At 33.8% G+C, this 22,144-nt stretch overlaps 4 protein-coding genes and 1 long non-coding RNA gene across 7 annotated transcripts; 1 reads left to right on the top strand and 4 right to left on the bottom strand.

Moving 5' to 3' along the window:
- Positions 1-1,260: 1,260 nt before the first annotated feature.
- On the bottom strand, positions 1,261-3,685 carry LOC148213437 (uncharacterized). The gene is made up of 2 exons (XR_015792653.1): positions 3,546-3,685; positions 1,261-3,461 (listed from the first exon to the last, which is right to left on the bottom strand). It is a non-coding gene; the product is annotated as an uncharacterized LOC148213437 (long non-coding RNA).
- Positions 2,277-6,519, top strand: HT1 (Protein kinase superfamily protein). 3 transcript variants are annotated; one of them, XM_088127155.1, is made up of 4 exons: positions 2,277-2,815; positions 2,953-3,408; positions 3,559-3,843; positions 6,499-6,519. In XM_088127155.1, exons 1-3 carry the CDS (start codon positions 2,399-2,401, stop codon positions 3,805-3,807), a joined length of 1,122 nt encoding a protein of 373 aa, XP_087983281.1. In that variant the 5' UTR covers positions 2,277-2,398; the 3' UTR covers positions 3,808-3,843; positions 6,499-6,519. The 3 variants fall into 3 exon arrangements, with proteins under 3 accessions (XP_087983281.1, XP_087983278.1, XP_022133304.1); XM_088127152.1 differs by lacking the exon at positions 6,499-6,519 and adding an exon at positions 3,912-4,055; XM_022277612.2 differs by lacking the exon at positions 6,499-6,519 and having other exon boundaries at positions 3,559-4,055.
- Positions 6,520-10,148: 3,629 nt separating this feature from the next.
- On the bottom strand, positions 10,149-11,423 carry LOC111005626 (uncharacterized). Its single transcript, XM_022277206.2, has one exon. It carries the CDS (start codon positions 11,039-11,041, stop codon positions 10,397-10,399), a length of 645 nt encoding a protein of 214 aa, XP_022132898.2. The 5' UTR covers positions 11,042-11,423; the 3' UTR covers positions 10,149-10,396.
- A 329-nt stretch (positions 11,424-11,752) lies between these two features.
- Positions 11,753-14,651, bottom strand: LOC111005624 (carboxylesterase SOBER1). The gene is made up of 6 exons (XM_022277204.2): positions 14,285-14,651; positions 13,610-13,662; positions 13,085-13,208; positions 12,851-12,972; positions 12,223-12,330; positions 11,753-12,137 (listed from the first exon to the last, which is right to left on the bottom strand). The coding sequence occupies exons 1-6, from the start codon at positions 14,559-14,561 to the stop codon at positions 12,048-12,050; spliced, it is 774 nt and encodes a 257-aa protein (XP_022132896.1). The 5' UTR covers positions 14,562-14,651; the 3' UTR covers positions 11,753-12,047.
- A 1,475-nt stretch (positions 14,652-16,126) lies between these two features.
- On the bottom strand, positions 16,127-19,315 carry LOC111005625 (carboxylesterase SOBER1). The gene is made up of 6 exons (XM_022277205.2): positions 19,025-19,315; positions 17,389-17,441; positions 17,105-17,228; positions 16,685-16,809; positions 16,475-16,582; positions 16,127-16,393 (listed from the first exon to the last, which is right to left on the bottom strand). The coding sequence occupies exons 1-6, from the start codon at positions 19,272-19,274 to the stop codon at positions 16,286-16,288; spliced, it is 768 nt and encodes a 255-aa protein (XP_022132897.1). The 5' UTR covers positions 19,275-19,315; the 3' UTR covers positions 16,127-16,285.
- Between the last annotated feature and the right edge of the window lie 2,829 nt (positions 19,316-22,144).

The following is a 22,144-nucleotide window of genomic DNA, read 5'->3' as shown; positions in this document are numbered from 1 at the left end:
TCTGTTTTTTTCTTTTTTTTTTTAGAACAAGATGCAAACTTCTCATTGAAATAACGAAAAAGAAATACAATGTTCTAAAATACAAATTCTCAAAGGGACGAAAGTAAACCATAAAAACAATACAAAAGAGAACAAACGAAAAGACAAATCAGAATTAAGAGAAAACCAATATGGGAAGAGCCATGCGCTTGCTTGAGAGAGATAACAGCTGCCGAAACCAATATTTGAACAAAAAAAATTGTTCTTATTTTTAAAATTTAGTTAAGAATTTAAATGTGTTTCTAAGAAAGGTGAACGACCTATAGAATTTAAATTAAATGTGTTTCAAAGATAGGTGAACGACCTAACTAAGAAATTGTGAAAAAATAATTTTTAAAAACTTGTTTTTGTTTTTGAAATTTGGCTAAGAATTCAAATGTGTTTTTAAGAAATGTGAACTGACACAAATAAGAAATAGCAAGCATAATTTAAAACAAAAAACTAAATACAAAATGATTATCAATGGAAAGTTTTAACTTTTAATTTTGTAATTTAGGTTTGAAAACTTGCTAAGAAAACTAATATAATATTAAATCTCAAGTAAATGACAACTATAGTTTGAATCTATTCTTTCTGAGTCATTTACTTTTTGTGTTAGCCTTTATTGACCACTAGGTCAAACTCATGATAATTTTAACTTGGTAGTATTGTAATTTAACCATGTTTAATTCATAATTACAAATGTAATATATTTTTTAAAATGAAACACAAGCTTGGTTATTTCTATTAATGAGTGTGATTGAAGGCAAAGAATATTTAAGAGATTCAAGGACCTATTAGTAGGTGCAAAAATGTACAACGTCTAGATTTAAAATAGATAGTATCGCTCTAACATGGAAAACCATTCACTGAATTTAGCCATATAGATGAAATTTTTTAAATATTGAACAAAATAAATGAAGAACTTAATTAGGTAAATTAATCCTGAAATAAGGGGGAAAATTTTGAGGCAGTGCACTCATGTTAGACTTAAATCTATATAGAATTGTTTTTAAGGAGGTTTACTGATCTTTATTCGAGGTGAAGATGGTTAAAAGTGTAATCAAAGTGTCACATATAACTTTATAAATAGATTAATAGTTAGACTCAAAATCAATAATATAGTTTTAATTAAAAGTTCACGAAATAAATAAGATCATACCCAAAAATCATAACTAGCTATCAAACAAAACAAAATTGGTGTCCCACAATCCAAATATTTGACCAGCCCAACACAAAAAATAGTGAAACAATTTTGAACATTTTCATACTCAGCAATTAAAATGTATAACTTTAGCAATTGCAAGTCAGTCCACTCACAACTTTACTGCTACATTTGGTACAAAACTATGATACAACACAGAAAAAGAAAACGACGATGACAACAGACAACTAATCACAAAATTAGCAATGGCGAACCCAATCAAAGTACACAAATCACGGCTCTTGTCGCAACCAATAGTTAAGGAATAAGGATTTGACAAGAACTAAGTAAGAACCATAGGATCTGATGTCCATTGCATTAAGCTACAGATCACCATGTTCTTCACCATTGACTTGGGTCGGATGGCCACTTTTTCACTTTAGCCTGGCCCACGTGTGCCTGCCACTTGTAGAAATTGTGGGGTTTTTTTCTGGGAAAAAAGACTGGCATTGGCATATATGCCCATTTTTTTCTTGGAGTTGAAAGATAATCCATTGAGGCTTTGCCACTTTGGCCACTTAGCATTGATGATGGGAAATGGAACAGAAACAGAGGAGCTGGATTCAGTTGAGAAAAGAAGAACAAATAAAGTGGTTCCTTCTTTAAAAAGTTCAACTTTTGAACAAAGAAAGGCCGAATCACGAGACGCCCCTGAAATATCTGCCCTTTTTCATTGTCTTTCTACTGCCAAACGACCTAATCCTCCTCCTTATCATTATACACAACCGTGAAAATCAGACCCTTTTTTTCTTCTACCAGCATATTTTCCTGTTTTTCTTTCTTCCTTCTCCCCCGCGGTTCTATTACCTGAAGCCATGAAAACCCGAGTTCTATCTTTGCTTTTGGCTTTTTATCTGATATATTCTCGGTCTTTTCATGAACATTTGCCTAACTATAGAAAAGGTACAAATGCTTGACGCGGAAAACTGTTCTGTGTTTTTTTCTGCGAAAGTTTTCTTTTGGGTCTTCGTCCTTTTCATCATTGATTCATAAATTCATGAAAACCCATATCGAGTTATCATTCTTCCTTAGAACCCATGTTTTTGAATCAGTTCATGCACTTCTTAAAATCAATTCATACTTTCAGAAGGAAAATTCCTTACGATTGCTTGCTTTGACATAAAAAGAAGCCTCCTGTTTGGTATAAACAAAGTCCATTTCACGTAAAGAATCTTCATGGCGACCTCATGTTTTGGTTCACTTTGCATTCGGAAATCAAAGAGCAAGCCCTTATCAACCCCTTCTTCATTGAAATCCCAGATGAATTCTGAAATGGAAAATATGGAGAGGAGGAGATTTGATAGTTTGGAATCGTGGTCCATGATCCTAGAGTCTGAAAATGTGGAAACTTGGGAGACATCAAAGGAGGATCAGGAGGAGTGGACAGCTGATCTATCTCAACTCTTCATCGGTAACAAATTTGCATCCGGTGCTCACAGTAGAATTTACCGTGGAATTTACAAGCAGAGAGCCGTGGCTGTGAAGATGGTGAGAATTCCAAACCAAAAGGAGGAGACAAGAGCCAAACTTGAGCAACAGTTCAAGTCTGAAGTTGCTCTGCTTTCTCGTCTCTTTCATCCCAACATAGTTCAGGTAAGATTTCAACCTTTTCTTGTTTAAACTTTGCTTCATCTCCTCCTACCACATGTCCCTTAGAGGAGAATTATGCCCTTTCCCTCTTTGAAATATGAACCAACAAATACATCTTTTAATGGTTGCTTTCTTTACAGTTCATTGCAGCCTGTAAAAAGCCGCCTGTATATTGCATAATCACAGAGTATATGTCACAAGGAACCCTGAGGATGTATCTCAACAAAAAAGAGCCATATTCACTCTCAACAGAAACAATATTGAGGTTAGCCCTTGACATATCAAGAGGAATGGAATATCTTCATTCTCAAGGAGTAATCCACAGAGACCTCAAATCAAATAACTTGCTTCTAAACGATGAAATGAGAGTAAAAGTGGCGGATTTCGGAACCTCCTGCCTCGAAACACAGTGCCGAGAATCAAAAGGGAACATGGGAACTTACCGATGGATGGCGCCGGAGATGATCAAGGAGAAACCCTACACTCGGAAAGTTGATGTCTACAGCTTCGGAATTGTGCTGTGGGAGCTCACCACGGCTCTGCTTCCCTTTCAGGGGATGACCCCCGTGCAGGCTGCCTTTGCCGTCGCCGAGAAGGTACCGAATTCGAAGTTCCCCACTACCCCGGGAATGCTGATTCTGATACTTATCTGTCCGAAGAGAAATCTATCTAAATTTTCTCGCTGTCTAAAATCATTAGGGATTTTAGGGTTTTGAATTTTGAAATGTCTTACTTTGATTTGGCAGAATGAGAGGCCGCCATTGCCGGCGAGTTGTCAGCCGGCGTTAGCCCACCTGATTAAGCGGTGTTGGGCGGCAAATCCGTCGAAGCGGCCGGATTTCAGCGACATTGTGGTGGCCTTGGAGAAGTACGACGAATGTGTGAAAGAAGGCCTTCCTCTTTCACACCACAGAAAATTGGTAAGCCGAAACGCCATTATTGAACGCTTGAAAGCCTGCGCCTCCACCAGCTCCTCCATACCTGTACATGCCTGAGCCTGATCCGCCATAGCCCCCTCCATAATTCAAAAGGTATCATTTTGGTGCATTTTAACCAACAAAAAAAAAGGATGATGATCAAATACTTTGTAAACTGACAGGGCCCGCCGGCTCCGTTTACGGTAACTGGGCCCGGCCGTGGATTCTTGGTCCACATATGGATCATGCAACGTAGGGCCCAACTTTGTTAGCCCAGCCCACTTCAGTGCTCACTAATTATTACTCAAATCTCGGTTTAAATTATAGTTTTGATCTTCCAAACTAAATTTTTTTATTTAATTTTTTCATTTCTCTCATTTGGTCTTTGAACAGTTGATTAATCTAAATCTAATATTTTCTGTCAAAATCTTAATATCATCCATCTCATATAGCAGTAAAGATATGTTAATATTAATTAAATTGAAATGGAGAATAAAAGAAATTAGAGAAAAAATTGAAATATATTACTGTGTAATTTAGTGGTCAAACCTATAATTCTTGTTAGAAGTTTTTGTGTTATCTTGGTGTGTTGTAGAAGTCAAATATGTAATAGTTTACTTGTGGACTTTTATTTTGTGTTTTCTTTGAAACAACGTTAAGTATGACAAAATTGTAAAAAATTGTAGATTACATATATAATTCTTAGTTTGGATGGTGGTTTAATTTATTAATAAAATTGTGATTTAAGTTTAAAATATATACCATTAACTTTGTTTGAGTGACAATTATTTTTTTTTTTACTGATTAGTTACAATTACTTCATGTTTTAATTTAATGATTTGGACATGTTGATCTATAAAATCGAAAATCTATCTCCCTCAATTTAGTATATGACTATAACTCATAATAAGTTATTGCTGAAAAAAAAAGTCGTAAATAGGAAATTTATATTAAATGACATAAATATTTATAAAAATATAATTACTTTTGTTTTTTATAAAAATCTCACAAAAATAGTTTTTGGTTGGTCTCAATTTTGTAATTTATATAATTTTTTGTTTTGTAAATTTTAAATCTAATGTGATATATATAAATACAATTTTTTTTGGTTATTTTTTAAATTCCCTCTGAAAAATATTATTATGCTGACAACTAATATCGTGAAGAGTCATTTTTATTTTTGTTTTTGTTTTTGTTTTTTTTTTATAATAGGATCGGGTAGAAACTTGACTAAAATAACTTTATTTAAAAATAATTTTTAAAATTTCAAAAGATTAGAGACAAATTTGAAAACGATTTGTAGGTTTAGGAAATAAATTATATATTTATATAAATTAGTTGAAATATTAAACATGCCATTTTTAAACTAAAGGCCTTCATCAAATTCTTGTTTAAAAAAAAAAAAAGCCTTCATGAAATTAAATTCTACTAAAAAAAATATATTTTCAAAATTTGTGTTGTTTGAGTACATATTATTCTATACGACAATTTAGTAGAGCTGTTTTGTAAAAGTAAAACTATATTTCGAAAGAGAATTCCCACAATGCTAATGTATTATTTTGGGCAATCATTCATTTTATTCATGGCCTTTTTTCTTTTATTGCTTAGTGATTATAATAATACGTGGACACCCTTTTTAAGTTGAGGGTATTATAAGAACAATTCAATGAAAAATAAATTTAGAAAATTCTCCGGTCATGTTATATGTGTTAAAAAAACAACACTTTATTTATAAAAATAATAGGTCAAAAATACTATCTTGGTTCCTGTGTTTTTATCCTTGATTCATTTTAGTCTTTTTACTTTCAAAATGTTTGTATTTTTTGTCTTTATACTTTTAACTTTCATTTATTTTAATCATTATACTTTCAAAGTATTTATTTTATATTTTAGAAAAGTGATCATTTTAGTCTTTATTTGTAAAATTTTATCACAAATTATGTGCATAACAGAAATATTTTAATACGAAGTAATGATTGCATTTTAAGAAATATATTGAATGTAGTGTCGTGTTAAATTTGTGATAGAAAAAATGAGATGAAAAATAAAATTAAAGGATCAAAATTTGTCACTTTTTAAAAATAGAGGGACAAAAACGAAGATGCTATGAAGTGTATAGATCAAAATGAACAAAAACTATCAAAGTGAGTCTATAGCTCAGCGATAATTGGCATACATCTCCAACCAAAAGATTGTGAGTTGGATCCCTTGTCTCAATTCTCAACCAAATCCAGCATAATTCGGATAAAATACCTATTACTTTATTTAAAGTCCGAAATTTCAATTCTTCATTTTCATATTTCTCATACTAAAAAATTCATCTAAATATAGCTCAACATATATACTTATCTATTACCTTAAGTTCAGAAGAAAAAGAAAAACCTCGTCTATCACCTTCCATGACTTTTAATCCTCACCCGTATTTGTTGAATTGAAATAAATAACTATTTAATTATAAATGAAACTCTTTAAAGGCTACAAATTTTCCTATTGTTTTCCTTTTTCATTGGTTGTAACGATCTCTTATTGTTTTTTAGTGTTACACATGTTGATATATTAAATTTTATATCGACCTAACCAACGATTAAGACATTATTAACTACTTTAAATATACACATCCTACCCCACATTTTTGTAATGTTATATTCTTTATACATAAAACAACTACAAAAATTCTCGATTTGCTTTTACTGCATTTTGGGAAAATAAAATTTACATATATATATTTTTTAAAGAGCATTTACATATCTTTCTTAATTCATATGACAGGAATCAAGAGTGCCAAATTAAGGGAAAAGGCGAATAAAGCTTGAACAATATACAGAATTTATTGAACAGAAAAAAGGAGAGAGAATAAAGGCAAAGACACTTTCTTTCGTTAGAAGTGGGTTTACCAATTAAGTTTTTTTTTTCTCTCTCTCTTTCTCTTTTTTTTTTTTTTGTTTATTTTTTTTCTTTTGTGTGTATAGAAATGCCTATAATCTTAATAATTAAGGTAGAATGATAAATTTTAAATTCGTAACCCATTTTTTCTTTATTCGTTTCTTTGAGGCCTATATTGCATATAATGGAAATACTATATTGCCATTAATAATTATAATATCATCAAATTTACATCTAAATAAAAACTTAGACACGGTCCCTTGATGAAAAAGAAGAATGTTATTAGATTTAGATAAAGTGTATATTCAGTGAAAATTTTGTAAATGGGGTTAATTATTTATTCCACATTTCTACCACAATAAAGTGTACATTTAATATATAATGTTATTAATACATTATGATCTTTTATAACATGTATTTTTAGTAATATTAAAAATTAGTATTAAACATTCTTAAAAACTTTAATAAATAAAATAAAATGAATGGTGGATTATTTTAAAGAAAGGACCATAGGTTTAAGTGTAGTTTAGAATTAATGAAAATTTAAATGCAGTTCTTCTAAATTTATAGACGTAGAAATATGAAAAGTTTTACCTTTTATTTTCTAAAATTTTGAAAATTTTATTTTTAATCATAATTAATTATAGAATTTTAAATGAGTGAGAATTTTAAAAGTTTTATAATACTCCCTTCTTTACAATAAAAAATGGGAGTTATTCCACCATTCTTCCACCAACAATCTAAATTCTATTTTATTTTCTCGAAATTTAGTTTTCTCTCTCGTGTTCTTTATTTTTCATGATGTGGTAATCTAAAAAAACAACTCAAAATATTGCGTAGCATATTAAGGGAGCATGAGATACATTAATCCATCTTAATTCATATTAATTTATATTGTATGTTTGAGATGTTACCATTGAATTGGAAAGTTGATTATTGTTTAGCAATTGTTTAATAATGATAAGTACGAGGTAAAATATTTTTCTTTAAAAATAAAAATATTTTTAGAAAGTTTACATAGATATGTCTGATCTTTTTATTTGTTTATTATTGTGTTTTTTTCCCTGTGTACACAATTAGCGGTATTACTTTTTTAATTCCTTTTATATTAAATTAAATTAAATTAAATATAATTGGTGTATTTGTACTTTGTAGCATACTAGTACATAGAAGTTGGTGAGTGTTGTTAAAGCACATGCCATATTATGCCACCATTAACTTTAAAAAAATATATATATATATATAGTGTATTTAAAATTTTAATATATTCTTAATTTATCTTTTAAATATTTTTACCTAAAGATTCGCATGTTTATGCACAATGGCATATATAGGAGGTAAGTTGTCATTGTGGACATAAGTTATATACGTGGCATGCAAGCAATTAACATTCAAAGCGTAATAATTAAAAGGAATAAAAGGAGGTGGGGGTGAGGATGGGAAATAATCGCACATATAATAAAGATTAATAAGGATTTGAAGTGAACAAAATTAATTAGACCATAGGAAAGGAAGAAAAAATCAAATTAAGCAAGGTCTCGAATTTTTAAGATTGTATTTGTATTTAGTGATGAATTAATTTCGAGTAGGTTTTTCAAATATTTAATGGTAACTAACGAAATTAAAGCGAGAACTTATATCTTAAACACAAAATCGATATTCTAATCATCAAAAAAATTAGAATAGAAAGAAGGGGAGAGATGAACACGAAAGATTTGAGCTAAAAAAAGAAAAGATAACATAATTTAATTCAGAGGGTAGGATTGATCGAATAGGTTTTTGAAGGCATGCGTATTAAAGAAGGCTAATATATATCCAAATAGTTAGGTGAGGAATGAAAATATATATAGATACATAGATAGATGTCATATTTTTCTTTGAAAAAAGGCACGAAAATTGAGATTTACCCATATTTGTTTTGTATGATTAAAGTTGAAAAAGTTAAAAAAGTTGGCCTCTGTTACATCACATGCTCAAGTTAATTCAATTTGGAACTGCAATCTAATTACCTTCCCTTAATAATTAATATCTCACCTTTCATTCGCCTCAAGATAGGGACACTTCTTTTTGTACTTTTTTTACTGGTTTTTTTTTTCTTTTCCTTAAATTATTTTCAATTAGACATCTTCCCCTTCCAGCAAAGTTGAAAATGTAGAGAGAATTTAATTAACTTAATCTTAATTTGTTTATGTAAATATATTTCTATCATGTAGAAATCGTGACTACATATGGAAATCTCGAGCAGATAATATGAAGAAATTTTGTTGTGAATCCCGATGTTACACATGAGTGTTATATTACAATAGGTTAAGTGTATCCTTGTGATTGGGGCTGATCAAATCATCACTAACATTTAACATTTAACTTCTGTTTGAGAGGTTGGCTTAACCATAACTTTATCAGACGAGATATGCCTATATAAATATGAAAAATAGTATTTTTGAAACACAAGTGAAGAATACACTAATCATCCATTATAATTGCAAAATTTGCAACGATCAGTGTGCTTTGCCTTTGGGAAAAAAAGAGAACACTATATCACGGACACTTTATGACACTTGTTAAACTTATAATAGCAACTTTTAAAAGAGAACATGTAATTTACAAATAAGCATGCCTAGAGGGCCCTCCTCACAAATTTTAGTTTTTTTTAGGTCCTCAATGGCAACTTTAATTTGCCCCTTTTTGGCTTCTCTTTTAGCTTACAACCTTCATGAATTGCAACACATGCCCATCATCCACTTCTTTCCTCTTCTTTTTTTACACACTTTTTAGTGCATCAATCCAACTCTTTTTATCTCAAACTTTTCTGGACCTTTATTTGTCTATTAATTAGTGAGAAGCATATTAATTAACAAGAGCAAGTGCTTTTGGATGTTTCCTTCTAAAAACCATACTCATTCTTACAGAAAATATTGCTTGCTTTTATTTAGTTTATAAAAGTGGTTGGTTCATATAAATCCCACGCCAAATTCTTATCAACATTGCTAACTTTTCATTACACTAATCCTAGCTTGACATAGATCATTCAAAATTAATAAATTAGAGTAGATAGACGAAAAAGACCCGAGTGACAAAATGTAAATCTCAATAATTTAAAATCAAAATGGAAACACCCAAGAACAGAAAGTTTTAATTTTCACTAATTAGGGATGACAACGGGATGCAGGAACCGCATGTTCAGTTTGAGAGTGGGGAATTGGTTTGTAAGTTGGTGATTGACAGCCACTAAAAACCTTTTCCAACTCTCCAAAATGCCCAAAGCAGTAGCTTCGAATTGGATGTCAATTAATTTGCAAGGCCATGCATGCACGTTTCGCAACTTTCTTCAATTCGATTCTTTCTATATATATACATAATACAGACAGAGAGAAGTGGGGCACGCACAAGCCTTAAATCTTGGCCTAACCACGTCGTTTTAGCTTTAGGGGGAAACATCAGAATCTGCAGCTCCAACGCCATAAATGGTGCCCACCATCCCCACTACTCTCCTCCATCCAATTTTATAAAAACTAATCCATTTCCAGCAAGTATCATCTCCAAATTAGTAATCTCCCTCTTAATTATTCTACTTTAATTAACAGATGGACACAAGAGACTGCATACTCATTTTTACATAAACAGAGAAAGGGGAGTAATTTACAGAGACAGCGCAAGAAGAAAAACAGAGCAGAGGAAATTTCTCATCTTGTTAGATGATGCAACTTGGAAAAAAAAGGAACTCAAGAAACCCTAACCTTAATCTTAATTTCTAATTAATTAATTAATTAGGTGATTAATTACCTTACCCCCAAGCACTCCAAATTTTCTCCCCTACAAAACTCACAAACCTTCTCACCGATCCTCTTGATTCTTCTTCTTCTTCTTCTTCTTCTTCTTGTCCGTCATCTTTTTTGCGGTTTCTCTCGCCGCCATTAGCGTCGCGGCCGGTCTCCAACGGACGAGAATCGGACCCCTCGCCCTTCACCTCGGACCGATTCGACTCACCGGGTGCCGACTCGGTATTCCTCTTCCTTCTCTCTCTCTTACAGTTCCTCGGCGTGGCTCCGGATCCAGTGCCTTTGGTTTTGGCCAATCCCTCCTCGTATGCGTCGATTATTTCGTGAATAAGTTGGCGATTGGGCGACGCGTCCCATCTGGCCCAATACCGCCGGTAGCACATGAAACAATCGCAGTCGAAGAGCGGAGCGTGGTCGACACCGCCCTTCCCGCCGCCGTGTTTGCGGCTGGCCTTGCGGGCGCCGGAGAAGTTGGAGGCGGTGGCGTTGGAACCGGAACTGGAACAGGAGATGAGGTAGGCGAGGACCTCTTTGTCGTCGGCGGAGAGCGCCAGGGTTAGGGCGAGTATGGCGGCGGGGAGAAACGAGAGGAAGTCGGAGATGATCGGCGGCGAGGGATGGACGGTGCTTTTGCGGCAGAGCTTCTTCATGGTGAATAAGGGAGAGAGGGGAAAGGGAGTTGAAATGAAGCGGTGTTGAAGTTGGAGTTGAGGTTTTATTTTCTGAGAGGCATCGGCATCGGAGTTGATGACGTGTGTGGAGGGTGAATTGGGCAATATTCACGTGCGACACAGAGCACGATTGAACACTGCTGCAGTGATTGACGAGTTCCCATTGAACCGCTGTGATTGATCGGTATGACAAGTGGGACCCCCCACTTCTGGTTCAGTGTAACATCCATGTAGTCAAGCATATTTCAGAGGATCACTGAAAATGTCCAAGTCAAACAAACTTCACAATCCCTTATAACGCTGCCGTTTGTGACTGGGCCTCGACTCGGTCTTCAGTCCTAAGCCCCACCCGTTGCTAAATTTCCAACTTTTTTTTTTCTTCTTATTTTTAAATAAGCGTTCGTCAGCAACCTTTTCACATACTGATAACCTTAAAATTTATTTTCTTAAGTCGTGAAATCAGAGCCGATTGGATGGTTCTTTCTTCGACAACATGATGTGCGCCATGTTCTTCCTCCAATGCCACACTTGCATTTTTCATTACAATAAATTAATCTTCAGAATACGGAATAAATTATAAAGGATTGGATTTTGAGGTGCGGCATTGTATTTGTTTTCCATCTCAGCTGACGAGAAACTTTGAATTTCTCACTCTACTTTGGGTTTCACAGAGAGAGAGAGAGAAGAATAGGTCAATAACGTTTTTGGATATTAATGTAATCCACGCATTAGTGATCCAAACACGTTGTTGATGAAGAAAGAATATAGGCTTTTGTGGAATAATAATCATTCTTTGCGTCCTAAGTCAACTTCTATAGGTTCTTAGACATGACTCTACTTCCCAAATTCAAAGTGATACTTTTCCAAACAAATTACTTTTATTCAACTAGAGTTCATTAAATTATGGAAGTTATTGAAAAGATTAAGATCTTCCCAGATAAGGAAAGGATGAATGGATGATGATATGATGATCCAGCAACAGTTTTCAGGAAGAACTTTGTAGACGGCTCTTGATCCATGATTCAAGGTGTTTGAGCTCCTCTATGCTTATCGAATGGCCGAGACTGGGATAAGCCTTCAGATGAGATCAACAAACCATTTCAGCTTTTCTGAGTCAAAATTTTGTAAGGATTTGCTGAAGAGGAAGTCCAGAAAGTTACCTTAAATTCACAGTTTAGTCCTGCCTTTTCAAGGAACGGTGGCCCAGCTTGCCCAGCTTCGAACAATACGGTTCTGTCGTCAATTCCATGAGACCATAAAATTGGTGTCTGCACAGACATTTCAGATCTCAGAATTTGTTGCATGGCATTGACACTTTTATAAACCAAAATGACGAGCACTCAAATAAATACAGAGGACTAAGAGATATGCATGCGACTGTTTGAGGATGGTCAATGACATTATTAGTCTGACTTTTTAACGGATGTAACTAAGTGTTGTGCTTGTGTGTAAATGAAAGCAGAATCAGCTGTTTGAATCTGACAAAGTAGTTATATTGATATATATGTTTTGATAAAAAGGTTTGCCTTCACTGCTTCACGATTGCACAGAGCTCAACAAGAACTACATGTTTCAATTCCATAAAAATGATCACAAAATAGAACTTTACAAATGCAAAATGTAAATCATGAAAATAAATACCAGAATCTAAGAAAATATTAGCAGGAAGCGAGCTCTTCAAAGAACCAGTCCATATAACAATTCGAAGGATGCTCAAGCAAACTATATTCTTCTGGCCCCCATTTCACAATACAGACATAATCATAATTCATAGAAAGAGTGAAGTACCCTTTTTGCATCTGGATGTATTCGGTCCATAATAGTTGAATCGAAAGGAACCCATCCACTAAATACTGCGCCTCCTCCTAGAGTTTTTGGATATAGCAGAACACTGGCTAACGTCAAGGCACCTGGAAGGAGTTGTTTCAAACTAGGAGTTAACAGCAATCAGAAGAAACTATGATACAATGTCTTTCAATACAAATATAAAGCAAAAATAGATGGGAGAAGAAAGCTCTAGACCTCCTTGACTGAATCCACACACAAATATATTATTTGGATTTATCCCACTATCTACCACCTTGTCTATCTTTGCATGCACACTTTTTACTGCTTCAAGCACAGAGCTTTCAGCCTTTGGAGTATCCTGTTTCATGAAAGCATGAAAAATTTAGGGAAAAAAGATCCAATACAATCTTCATTCATAGAGGATTAAAGAAAAAACTAAAAATGAAACAGCCAGCATTTCCCTATTGGAGATTCTTCAGATGCTTTGTCCTTTGCTTCCGCCCCTTAGGAGGTCACTTTAGAAGTTAATAAATAGTCCATTGTTGATGATGTTTGGAGTAAATCTCCAAAAGTTTAGCGAAGATGTGTCTTAGAGGTATAAGCCCCTTTCTAAAAATTGAAGAGTTTAAAAACAATAAACTATTTTTGCTACAAGTTGCATGCTGGTGTATATCACAGTCACAGAGAAATTCTTCACACAGGACAACCTTTTTAGGAATGAGAAAAGTTATATAAAGATAGCTTAAAGCCTTAACTTACAGCAGTTACAGGAATCTCATGAATGTCAAACCATGAAGGCATCACAGCACCATCTGCAAGTGGAAAGAAATAAGCAAATTGCAGCAGAAGAAGATTAAAACGCTTTCTTAAAGAGAAGATGCTAAAGACGTCAAGTGGGGGTAGGGGTCGCAATCATAGACCTACCATATTCCCGGCTTTGCTAGACCTAGCATATTCTTACCTTTGTACTTGAGAATGAGTGGAAGTATTTGCATTTAGTTCTTTACAAGCCCTTTTTCTTTTAGTTTTCAGGTTAAATTCATCCTAAGCATAAGCTCACCAAGACATTCATTAGAGAAGAACTGCCCTTTTCCTCACTGACCCAAAAATCATCTCTAAAATCTTAGACTACCACGTTTCAAGCATTGCGCTTTTATCCGATACCACTCTAAAGCATTTAAGCAATTAAGCATAAATTGACCCCTTAGTTCAAGACAACGGGGCAATTAAAGCTTATTATTTCCAATTCAACACACTAAGCATATGATTTCTTTAATTAGAACAAGAAATGGGGTTAATTAACACAAGAAATCAAACCCAGAAACATATTTGATAAACTACACTGATAAGGAATTAAATTTCATATTCGTAACATGGGCATCGACAGACCGTGGGAAAGAACAAAAAACCTAAAACCAGATCATCAAAACTTACAGTTACACGTGACTGGGTTGGAAGGAGCAGAAGGGAAAGACCAGGAAGTGCTCTTGAACTCAGGGGAAGTGAAGATATTCTTAATTGGCTCGTTAGCCGGACCCGAGTCTCCCAATCCATGAAGCCAGAGGACGAAGCTTCTAGCCGCCATGGGATTTAGGGTTAAGGAAGGTTTGTAGGGGCGAGGAAATAGAATTAGCAGAATGGTAGCGCCGAGGGTGGCTGCTGAGAGTGCGATGGACTTGGTTAATTGTTGAGTTACAGATGCAGTCGCCATTGCTGGTCTCCCATGGCCATCGCGTCTTCTCCGCTCCAGTAAATGCCTGAGTGGGGACTGGTGAGTTGTTGGACAGATTCGGAAACGGCGTTTCCTTGACTTATAAAATCTTATTGAAACGTGGATGGTGATGGAAATGACTGAAGCTTCAATTTCACGAAAGTTTCAATGCAAATTATTTATAAAATGTTGATTGTTGATCTTATTTTTTTTGAAATGTTATAAAAATAAAAATAAGAAATCATAAAAAATATTAACTTAACAAATGTAGGTGCCGTTTTTTAAAATGTTATAAGAAAAAAAAAAATTCATAACAAATATTTACTTAACAAATAAATATTTCACCATCTTTAAATAAATTTACAATGATTTATATTGGTGATATTCTTTTTATATTTTGTCGATTTTTTTGAAATATTATAAATATGTCAATTTATCTCTCATTTTGATATCAAACTCATGGACATATAGAAATGTCGAAAGAAATTTAATACTTTGCGTGATATATTTTTTTAATAGGTTGAGTTTAGGATTGTGTCGACTTAAAAAATTGGGTAAAAATCCCCTAAATTTGTGTTAAGTAATGACAGTTTCAATTATTTTTTTTAGTTCAATAATATGCGAGATCAGATATGAACTTCAATTTTTTGATCGAATATATATGACTAGTTAAATTAAATTATGCTTGATTCAATTTTTTTTATTAAATTGGACCCTAGAATTAGATAAGTATTGCATTTTACTTCGATTTTCACTAATTCTAACAAAAAGTAACATGAAAAAAATCTTTCAAATTTTCACTCAATGAAATCAAGATTTGAAAAAAATGAAGTTTGATCACAGCATAAATCGACTGTTAAATAAGTTTCACACAAGTTTAAAAAAAGCTCTATAGTATGTTTTGTGATTTATTGAACGCATATAATACCTTCTTTTTGTTCATCAATTATTCAAACGAACTTTATTTAAAGACAAGAATTACAATACTTTTACAAGTTTAAAATAAAATATTGCAATGCGGAGCAAATTTTATGAAACTAGAAAGTATTGAGAAATAATGGATACAACTTGAAAAATTAGACTAAAAATTTAATTTTGCCTAAAAATTATTTATAATTCATTAAAAAATAGTTAAGTAGATAATACATTGTTATAGTTTTCACACCACATATGATGGCTAATATGGCACTAAAATTTATATCATTCATACCGAATGCATAAATCATTAAGGAATATCACATCATCATTTTGGTAAATAAATTATGGGCGTGGACATAATTTTCTAATGTCACTATCACCAAACTACTTATAAAATTACAGACTTTCATCCATAAAAAAACAAAATAAAAAATTTTAAACACGTTTAAACCGAAATAAAAATGTTTAGCCCTATTTATAGTTCATAATTTCTCATTTTTATCGATTTTTGTTTTTAGCGTTTCCTCATTTTTATTTCCATGAAAAGATGGAGATTTCTACTCTTTAATTAACAAAGGGGGATTCTTTTTTTTCTTCCCCTTTTTTGAGTTCCAAAAATCTGGGTTCTTTCATAAAAGTCAGAGAGAGAAACATAAGAGAGTCCTTGTATTTATAGACATGGGTGATGACGTTCAAGTACTCCAGGGATTTTGCTTTTGATTTTATCCAAAAAAAAGTTTTATATCAATACAGATAATTTTCCTTTTCTATATATCATGGTAAAATGGTAAAATCAACGTGAGACTTTACTTGCATTCCTTTTCAAATCTAACAGTTTTAAGACGACTCTTGATCCATTGTACAAGGTTTCTGAGCTCCTCAATGCTTGTGGAATGACCCACACCAGGATAAGCCTTCAAATGAGATGAACAAACCATTTCACGTTTTCCGGAGTCTAAATTAAAAATTTTGTAAAGATTTTAGTAATTAATTACCTTAAATTCACAGTCTAGTCCTGCCTTTTCAAGGAACCGCACCCCGGCTTCGCCAGCCTCCGGCAATACGATCATGTCATCCATTCCATGGGACCACAAAATTGGTGTCTGCACACCACCATTATTCACATCTATGAAGATACAACTTGTGTGCAGCATGCATGCATTCACACTTTTAAGTCTTATGAACTAATATTAAAAGTAAAGTACCCTTTTGGCATCTGGATGTATTTGGTCTATAATTGTTGAATTATTTAAAGGAGCCCATCCACTAAATACTGCGCCTCCTCCCAGAGTCTTTGAATATAGCAGAACATTGGCTAATGTCAACGCACCTGCAACAGCAACGAGAACGAGTTATTGCGTTGCGCGGATTGAAACCGAATAGAGAGTAAGATCCCAGCTACAATAAATTGGAAAGAATGATAATAATAAACACGAAAACTTCAGATGAGACAAAGAAATTCTCTCTACTTTTATGTCATACTATTTCTCACTTAATTTGAGACAGTTTGCCAAATCAATAGATTTGGTCAAGCATATGGTTACATATTGGCCCGGGCAAAGTAAGATTTAGTGGCCACAAATGTGTCACGTAAGGCAAATAAAGAAGGGGGGAGAGACTAAGACCTCCTTGACTGAATCCACATATGAATATATTATTTGGATTTATGCCACCATCAACCACATCGTCTATCATTGCATGTACTCTTTGCACTGCTTCAAGCACAGAACTTTCAGCATTTGGAGAAGCCTGTTTCATGAAATTAAGAATGAAAAATTATGGAAAAATAATGCTACGCAATCTTCATCTAGAGAGGAGTAAAGAAAAGGAAAGGGAAAATAGTGTGTTGTAATTGATAGAGTTTGCAGAGAGTAAATTTGCAGAAGTTTTGAGTGAAGATGCGTCTCACAGCAGTTACTGGAAGCTCTAGAATGTCAAACCATGAAGGAATCACAGCACCATCTGCAAGGGAAAAGAAACAACCAAATTGCAGCAGAAAAAGTTTGAAGTTAAAAACACTTTCCTAAAGAGAAGATGCTGAACACATCCAGTGGGAGTGGGAATTGCAATCATACTGCACCAGTGAAATTCTGGCTTTGTAGTTGGGAATAAGTGAAAGGTATTTGCATATTTTAGTTCTTTCTCAGCCATTTTTCTTTTAGTTTTCAGGTTAAAGATCACCAAGACTTGATCACTAGAGAAGAACTACCCTTTTCCTTACTGACCCAAAATCATCTCTAGAAGTAAATTTTAGACCAGTAAGTTTCAAGAATTGTGCTTTTATCTGATAGCGTTTGAATAAAAAGTACTTTCTAAATAAAATTAGCATGTAATTTTGAAAGAATTACTAATAGTTAGTATAACTTCCTGATGATTTTTAAAAGACTTAAATGTTTGTTTGAGAAATCTACAACAAATATTGTTAGGGAGAAATCCGAACAGGAAAGATGTCAGGCGTTAGAGAAGACAGCTGGGCACGGGGACCACGGTTTTATGAACGTATGTTGTCGAGTACTGTTGGAGTTGTACGAGAGTCACGTCGTAGGCTTCAACCCATAGCCTGAAGGAGGGGGAGACAGTCCGACAAGTGGAGGTGCCACGTCCGTCGGAATCTTGTACCGTCTAATGTCCGCCCCTGCCCGTCGGAATCTCGTCCTGTCTGATGCGGGTTGGCCACCAACGCGTATAAAAGGTAGGACTCCACCATCACTACCAAGTGAAAGATCTCTCACTGAATCTACTCCTACTCTGATTACTCATTTGATAGTCGGAGCTTATGGACGGGATACTGCACCGGTATGGAATTTCCTAGTTCTAGATTCATTTGCTCATCACAGACCCTGCATAGGACACGTGGACCTCTCCAAAACTCGCTATAAACAAATATAAAATACTTTTTGAAAATTAAGATTCATTCAAAAATTTTTAGGAAGAAACATCCTTAGAGAAGATGATCCAAAAATTACTTTGATGTTATCGATCGAAAATCAGTAACTAGAAAAAAAGTAAATATATTTATAACTAGTAGAATTACTTTTTGTATTTGTTGTGCACCAAATAAATTTGTTATTAAGAGTACTTTAAGAAAATTATAACCAAATACATAGTTAAAAATTAAAAATACTTAAATTAAAAGATATATGGGACTCACGTCGAAGACAGTAGGGATTTTTTTTTTTTTTTTTTTTTTTGAGTAAAACCAAACAGACAAAAAAAAAAGGAAAGGAAATTAAAGCTTATTATTTTAAGCTCAACACACCAAGCCTATGATTCCTTTAATTCGAATAGGAAATGGGGTTAATTAATTAAAGAAGAAAGAGAGAGAACCAAATAGAGAAGGGGAGAGGAGAGAGAGAGAACGTGATTCACGCTCTCCACCTCCAATCCAAATGTGATTCTTCCATCACTTTAAAATCAAATTAGGTGGGAAGACAATTGATGTAACCCACAGACTAGTTGTTAAATTCCATAGCGTCCTTAACAATACATGGGAAATGATCAAAAGCTGATGGAAAAAAGAAAGCATAAATGAAAATGAGAGTTACCGAGAGCCGTGACTGGGTTGGGAGGAGCAGAAGGGAAAGACCAGGAAGTGTGGTCGAACTCAGGGGCGGTGAAGAGATTCATAATAGGCTGGTTGGGCGGACCCGAGTCTCCCAACCCATGAAGCCACACGATGAAGCTTCTGCCCACAATGGGATCTAGATCTGATGTGTTGGCGGCGGCGCAACCAAATATAATCAGCACGAGAAATAGATGCAGTCGCCATTGCACCTGCTCTCCCATGCCCATCATTGCCTCGGGTGGGTTCCTGGGTAGCCTACCGCGGACGTTATAAATCACTACATCTCAATTATTATTATTATTATTATTATTATTATTTTGAAATAAATGCGCCTAGACACTCACGTGGATTACAGAAAGGTTTTGGAGAAAACAACAGATGAGCGGCAATTTCTAGATACTTTATTTTCCCACCTGTTGGGAATATATAGTGACTTATACAAGACCTAATTAAGAGTGAGAACGGGCCCAAACAAATAGCAATTATACATAGAGATCAAGTCAATAAACATTAGCTATCATTCACAGGTTCCAACGGTTAGCGTTGAGATTCCCTCCACGTTTCAAGTCAAATACCTGTAGCTTATTCGGAAGATCTGCGGGGCAAATTGGGGAAGCTCTTTGTTATCCGGTGATTAAGCAAATCGGGGAAACTCAAGACTCCAAGTTTTCTTTCCGGAGCCAACCAGCTCCTGAAGGCATGAAGGAGTAGATGAGTTGGGAAGCAATGGAGGAGGCAGCTTTTATTCTTTAGGCAATTTAGAATTCGAGTGATAGACTATATGAGAGGGAGAGACCTCGAGGATATTGGAAATTTTGGGAAAGATCTTATGTTGATGCCCGAATAAATTCAAAAAATCCATGAGATTGAGATGTGAATCACTGTCCAAATTTGACGAATCCATTACGACAACTATCATCTGCTCGCCTACTTCAATAGTGGTCAACAATAACTCATGTTCAATTTGTAACTTATAATGACCCTTTTTTTTTTGCTAGACTCAACATATATATAAAAAAAATTCTTTAAGCTGCCTGCGTAATTAACCTCGTTGATGAGGTAACTGTTTGGTTCGTTGACTGTCCATTTCGATCGAACTTATTACTATACCCTTCAGACCCGTGCTCTTGGAGATCAGTATCAATTCAGTTGAGGTCATCAAGAAGGCTGAGCAACCAAGGCCAAGCTGAAGGATGCTAGGTCTCTAAACCTCATCACAAGCTGAAAGCCAATCGTTGCCATAGCTCAATATTTAGTCGGCAAAATTTTTCCTCAGACGATTTTTTTTGCAACGAATGGAAAAATTCAATTTCATTGCCATAGATATAAGGCATTTAACACTTTCTTGCACGCTTTCTATTTTTTTTTCCAGTTACAATTTTGTTACCTAAATATTTATTCAAATTTAAATCAAACTCCATATTAAAATTCTATTTATATTAAAAGGTACTTTTTGTTTAACATAAATTGAATTTTATATTATTTACTCTCTTTTTTTTTTAAAATAGCTTTCAATATAAATCGAATTTTATATTTGTTGGGGTCATTTGTCGCGTCAACATCTAAGAAAATTATCCAACGGATTTAGTGACAATTATTAGATCAAATAATATTATTTACAATCGATTTAGTGACATTTTATTGATATTTTTTATATTTGTTGATTTTCTTGTACTATGATGAAAATGTCGATGGAAATGTCGACGGATATTTATTACGTGAGAATCGGCAGTCCTTTGCCTCTTTTGGCTCATCAATCTTGGCCGGATCCCATTTTTGGATCGGTTGTTTGTTTGAGCATTTTGGACTCTGATACCATATTAATATTCATGAGGTTCCATCTCAAAATCAATTGACAATGAGAGGAGTAGTCCATGTTTATTATAAATCATTGTAATATCCCTTTTATTTTCAATGTGGAATCCTTAATACAACCTCAATACCGTACCTTTTTTAGAATTTTGGATGTCGGAAAACTGTGGGGGAATGGTGAAAGAGGTATATAATATAATGTGGTTGAGGTTGGTAGTGCAAATCAAGTTGTCATTGCATTGATTAATTTTTTACTTTTAAAAAGACAAGAGATTTAACACACGTTTATAAAATTGTATAAACTACTTCTATCATTATCAATAAGTTTTGAGATGAACCTCATGAATTTTAATATTATTTTATTCAAATTCATGTTTACTCTCGATTCGAGATAGGATTGTGAAGATCATCTAATTATGAAAGGCGTTGGTTATTCTTTTTAATATACAATTATTAATGGTGGAAGGAAATCATTTGTCACTCTAGTCAGGAGACCATGTCTCCCGGAATCCTATTATTTTTACCATTAAAAGTGTGTCAATGTTTCGGTTTTATTCTTTATCAAAAAAAAAAAAAAGTTTCGGTTCTATTTCTTATATATTTAACATTTATTCAATCACACACCTACTATTAAAATAAATAGTAATTTAATATCATGTCGTCAATATGAATTATGGCGTGGATTTCATTAAAAAGATCTTGCTACATGTTTTTGAAACATTAGAATTGAAATTAAAATAAATGTTTAATAATTATGTATATATTTAACCTAGTTTATGTTTCACAATTTCTCACTTTTGGTTAATCTTTGTTTAGTTTTAGCTCATTTCTATTTCCACACGAAAAGAGAAGGAAGTTTTTCGTTTTCACATGTATTATAACACTCTATAAATGTAGCCCGTAGAGGTTTAATCTTAAAATAAAAGAATGATAAGTATTACTAATTATGGATTCATCTCAAAACAAATTGACAGTAACCTATGTCTATCATATAAGCCATTGTAAACTCCATTTTTCTTTTCAACATAGATTCCTCAAATAGGTAACGTAGGAATTAAATTGAAAAAAAATACTTTATTATGACTAAATAATCCAATTTGGATCTGCATGAGAAAAATTGGACCTAGAGAAATGAAATGGATAATCAGTCATTTCTGCACCTTTCTTCGGCCTGACATCCCCTATCATATTTGTTGGAAGCACCGTCGTTAGGGCACGCATCACCTTTGCAAGGTGTATTTTCATCTTCTCCGAGAGCACCATATCCAATATCTCTTGCAGTTGCTGT

Source organism: Momordica charantia (genome assembly GCF_013281855.1).
Source record: "Momordica charantia cultivar OHB3-1 chromosome 1 unlocalized genomic scaffold, Mcharantia_2.0 BLBB01000001.1, whole genome shotgun sequence".
NCBI lineage: Eukaryota > Viridiplantae > Streptophyta > Magnoliopsida > Cucurbitales > Cucurbitaceae > Momordica > Momordica charantia.
This window is presented reverse-complemented; position numbering and strand designations above follow the sequence as displayed.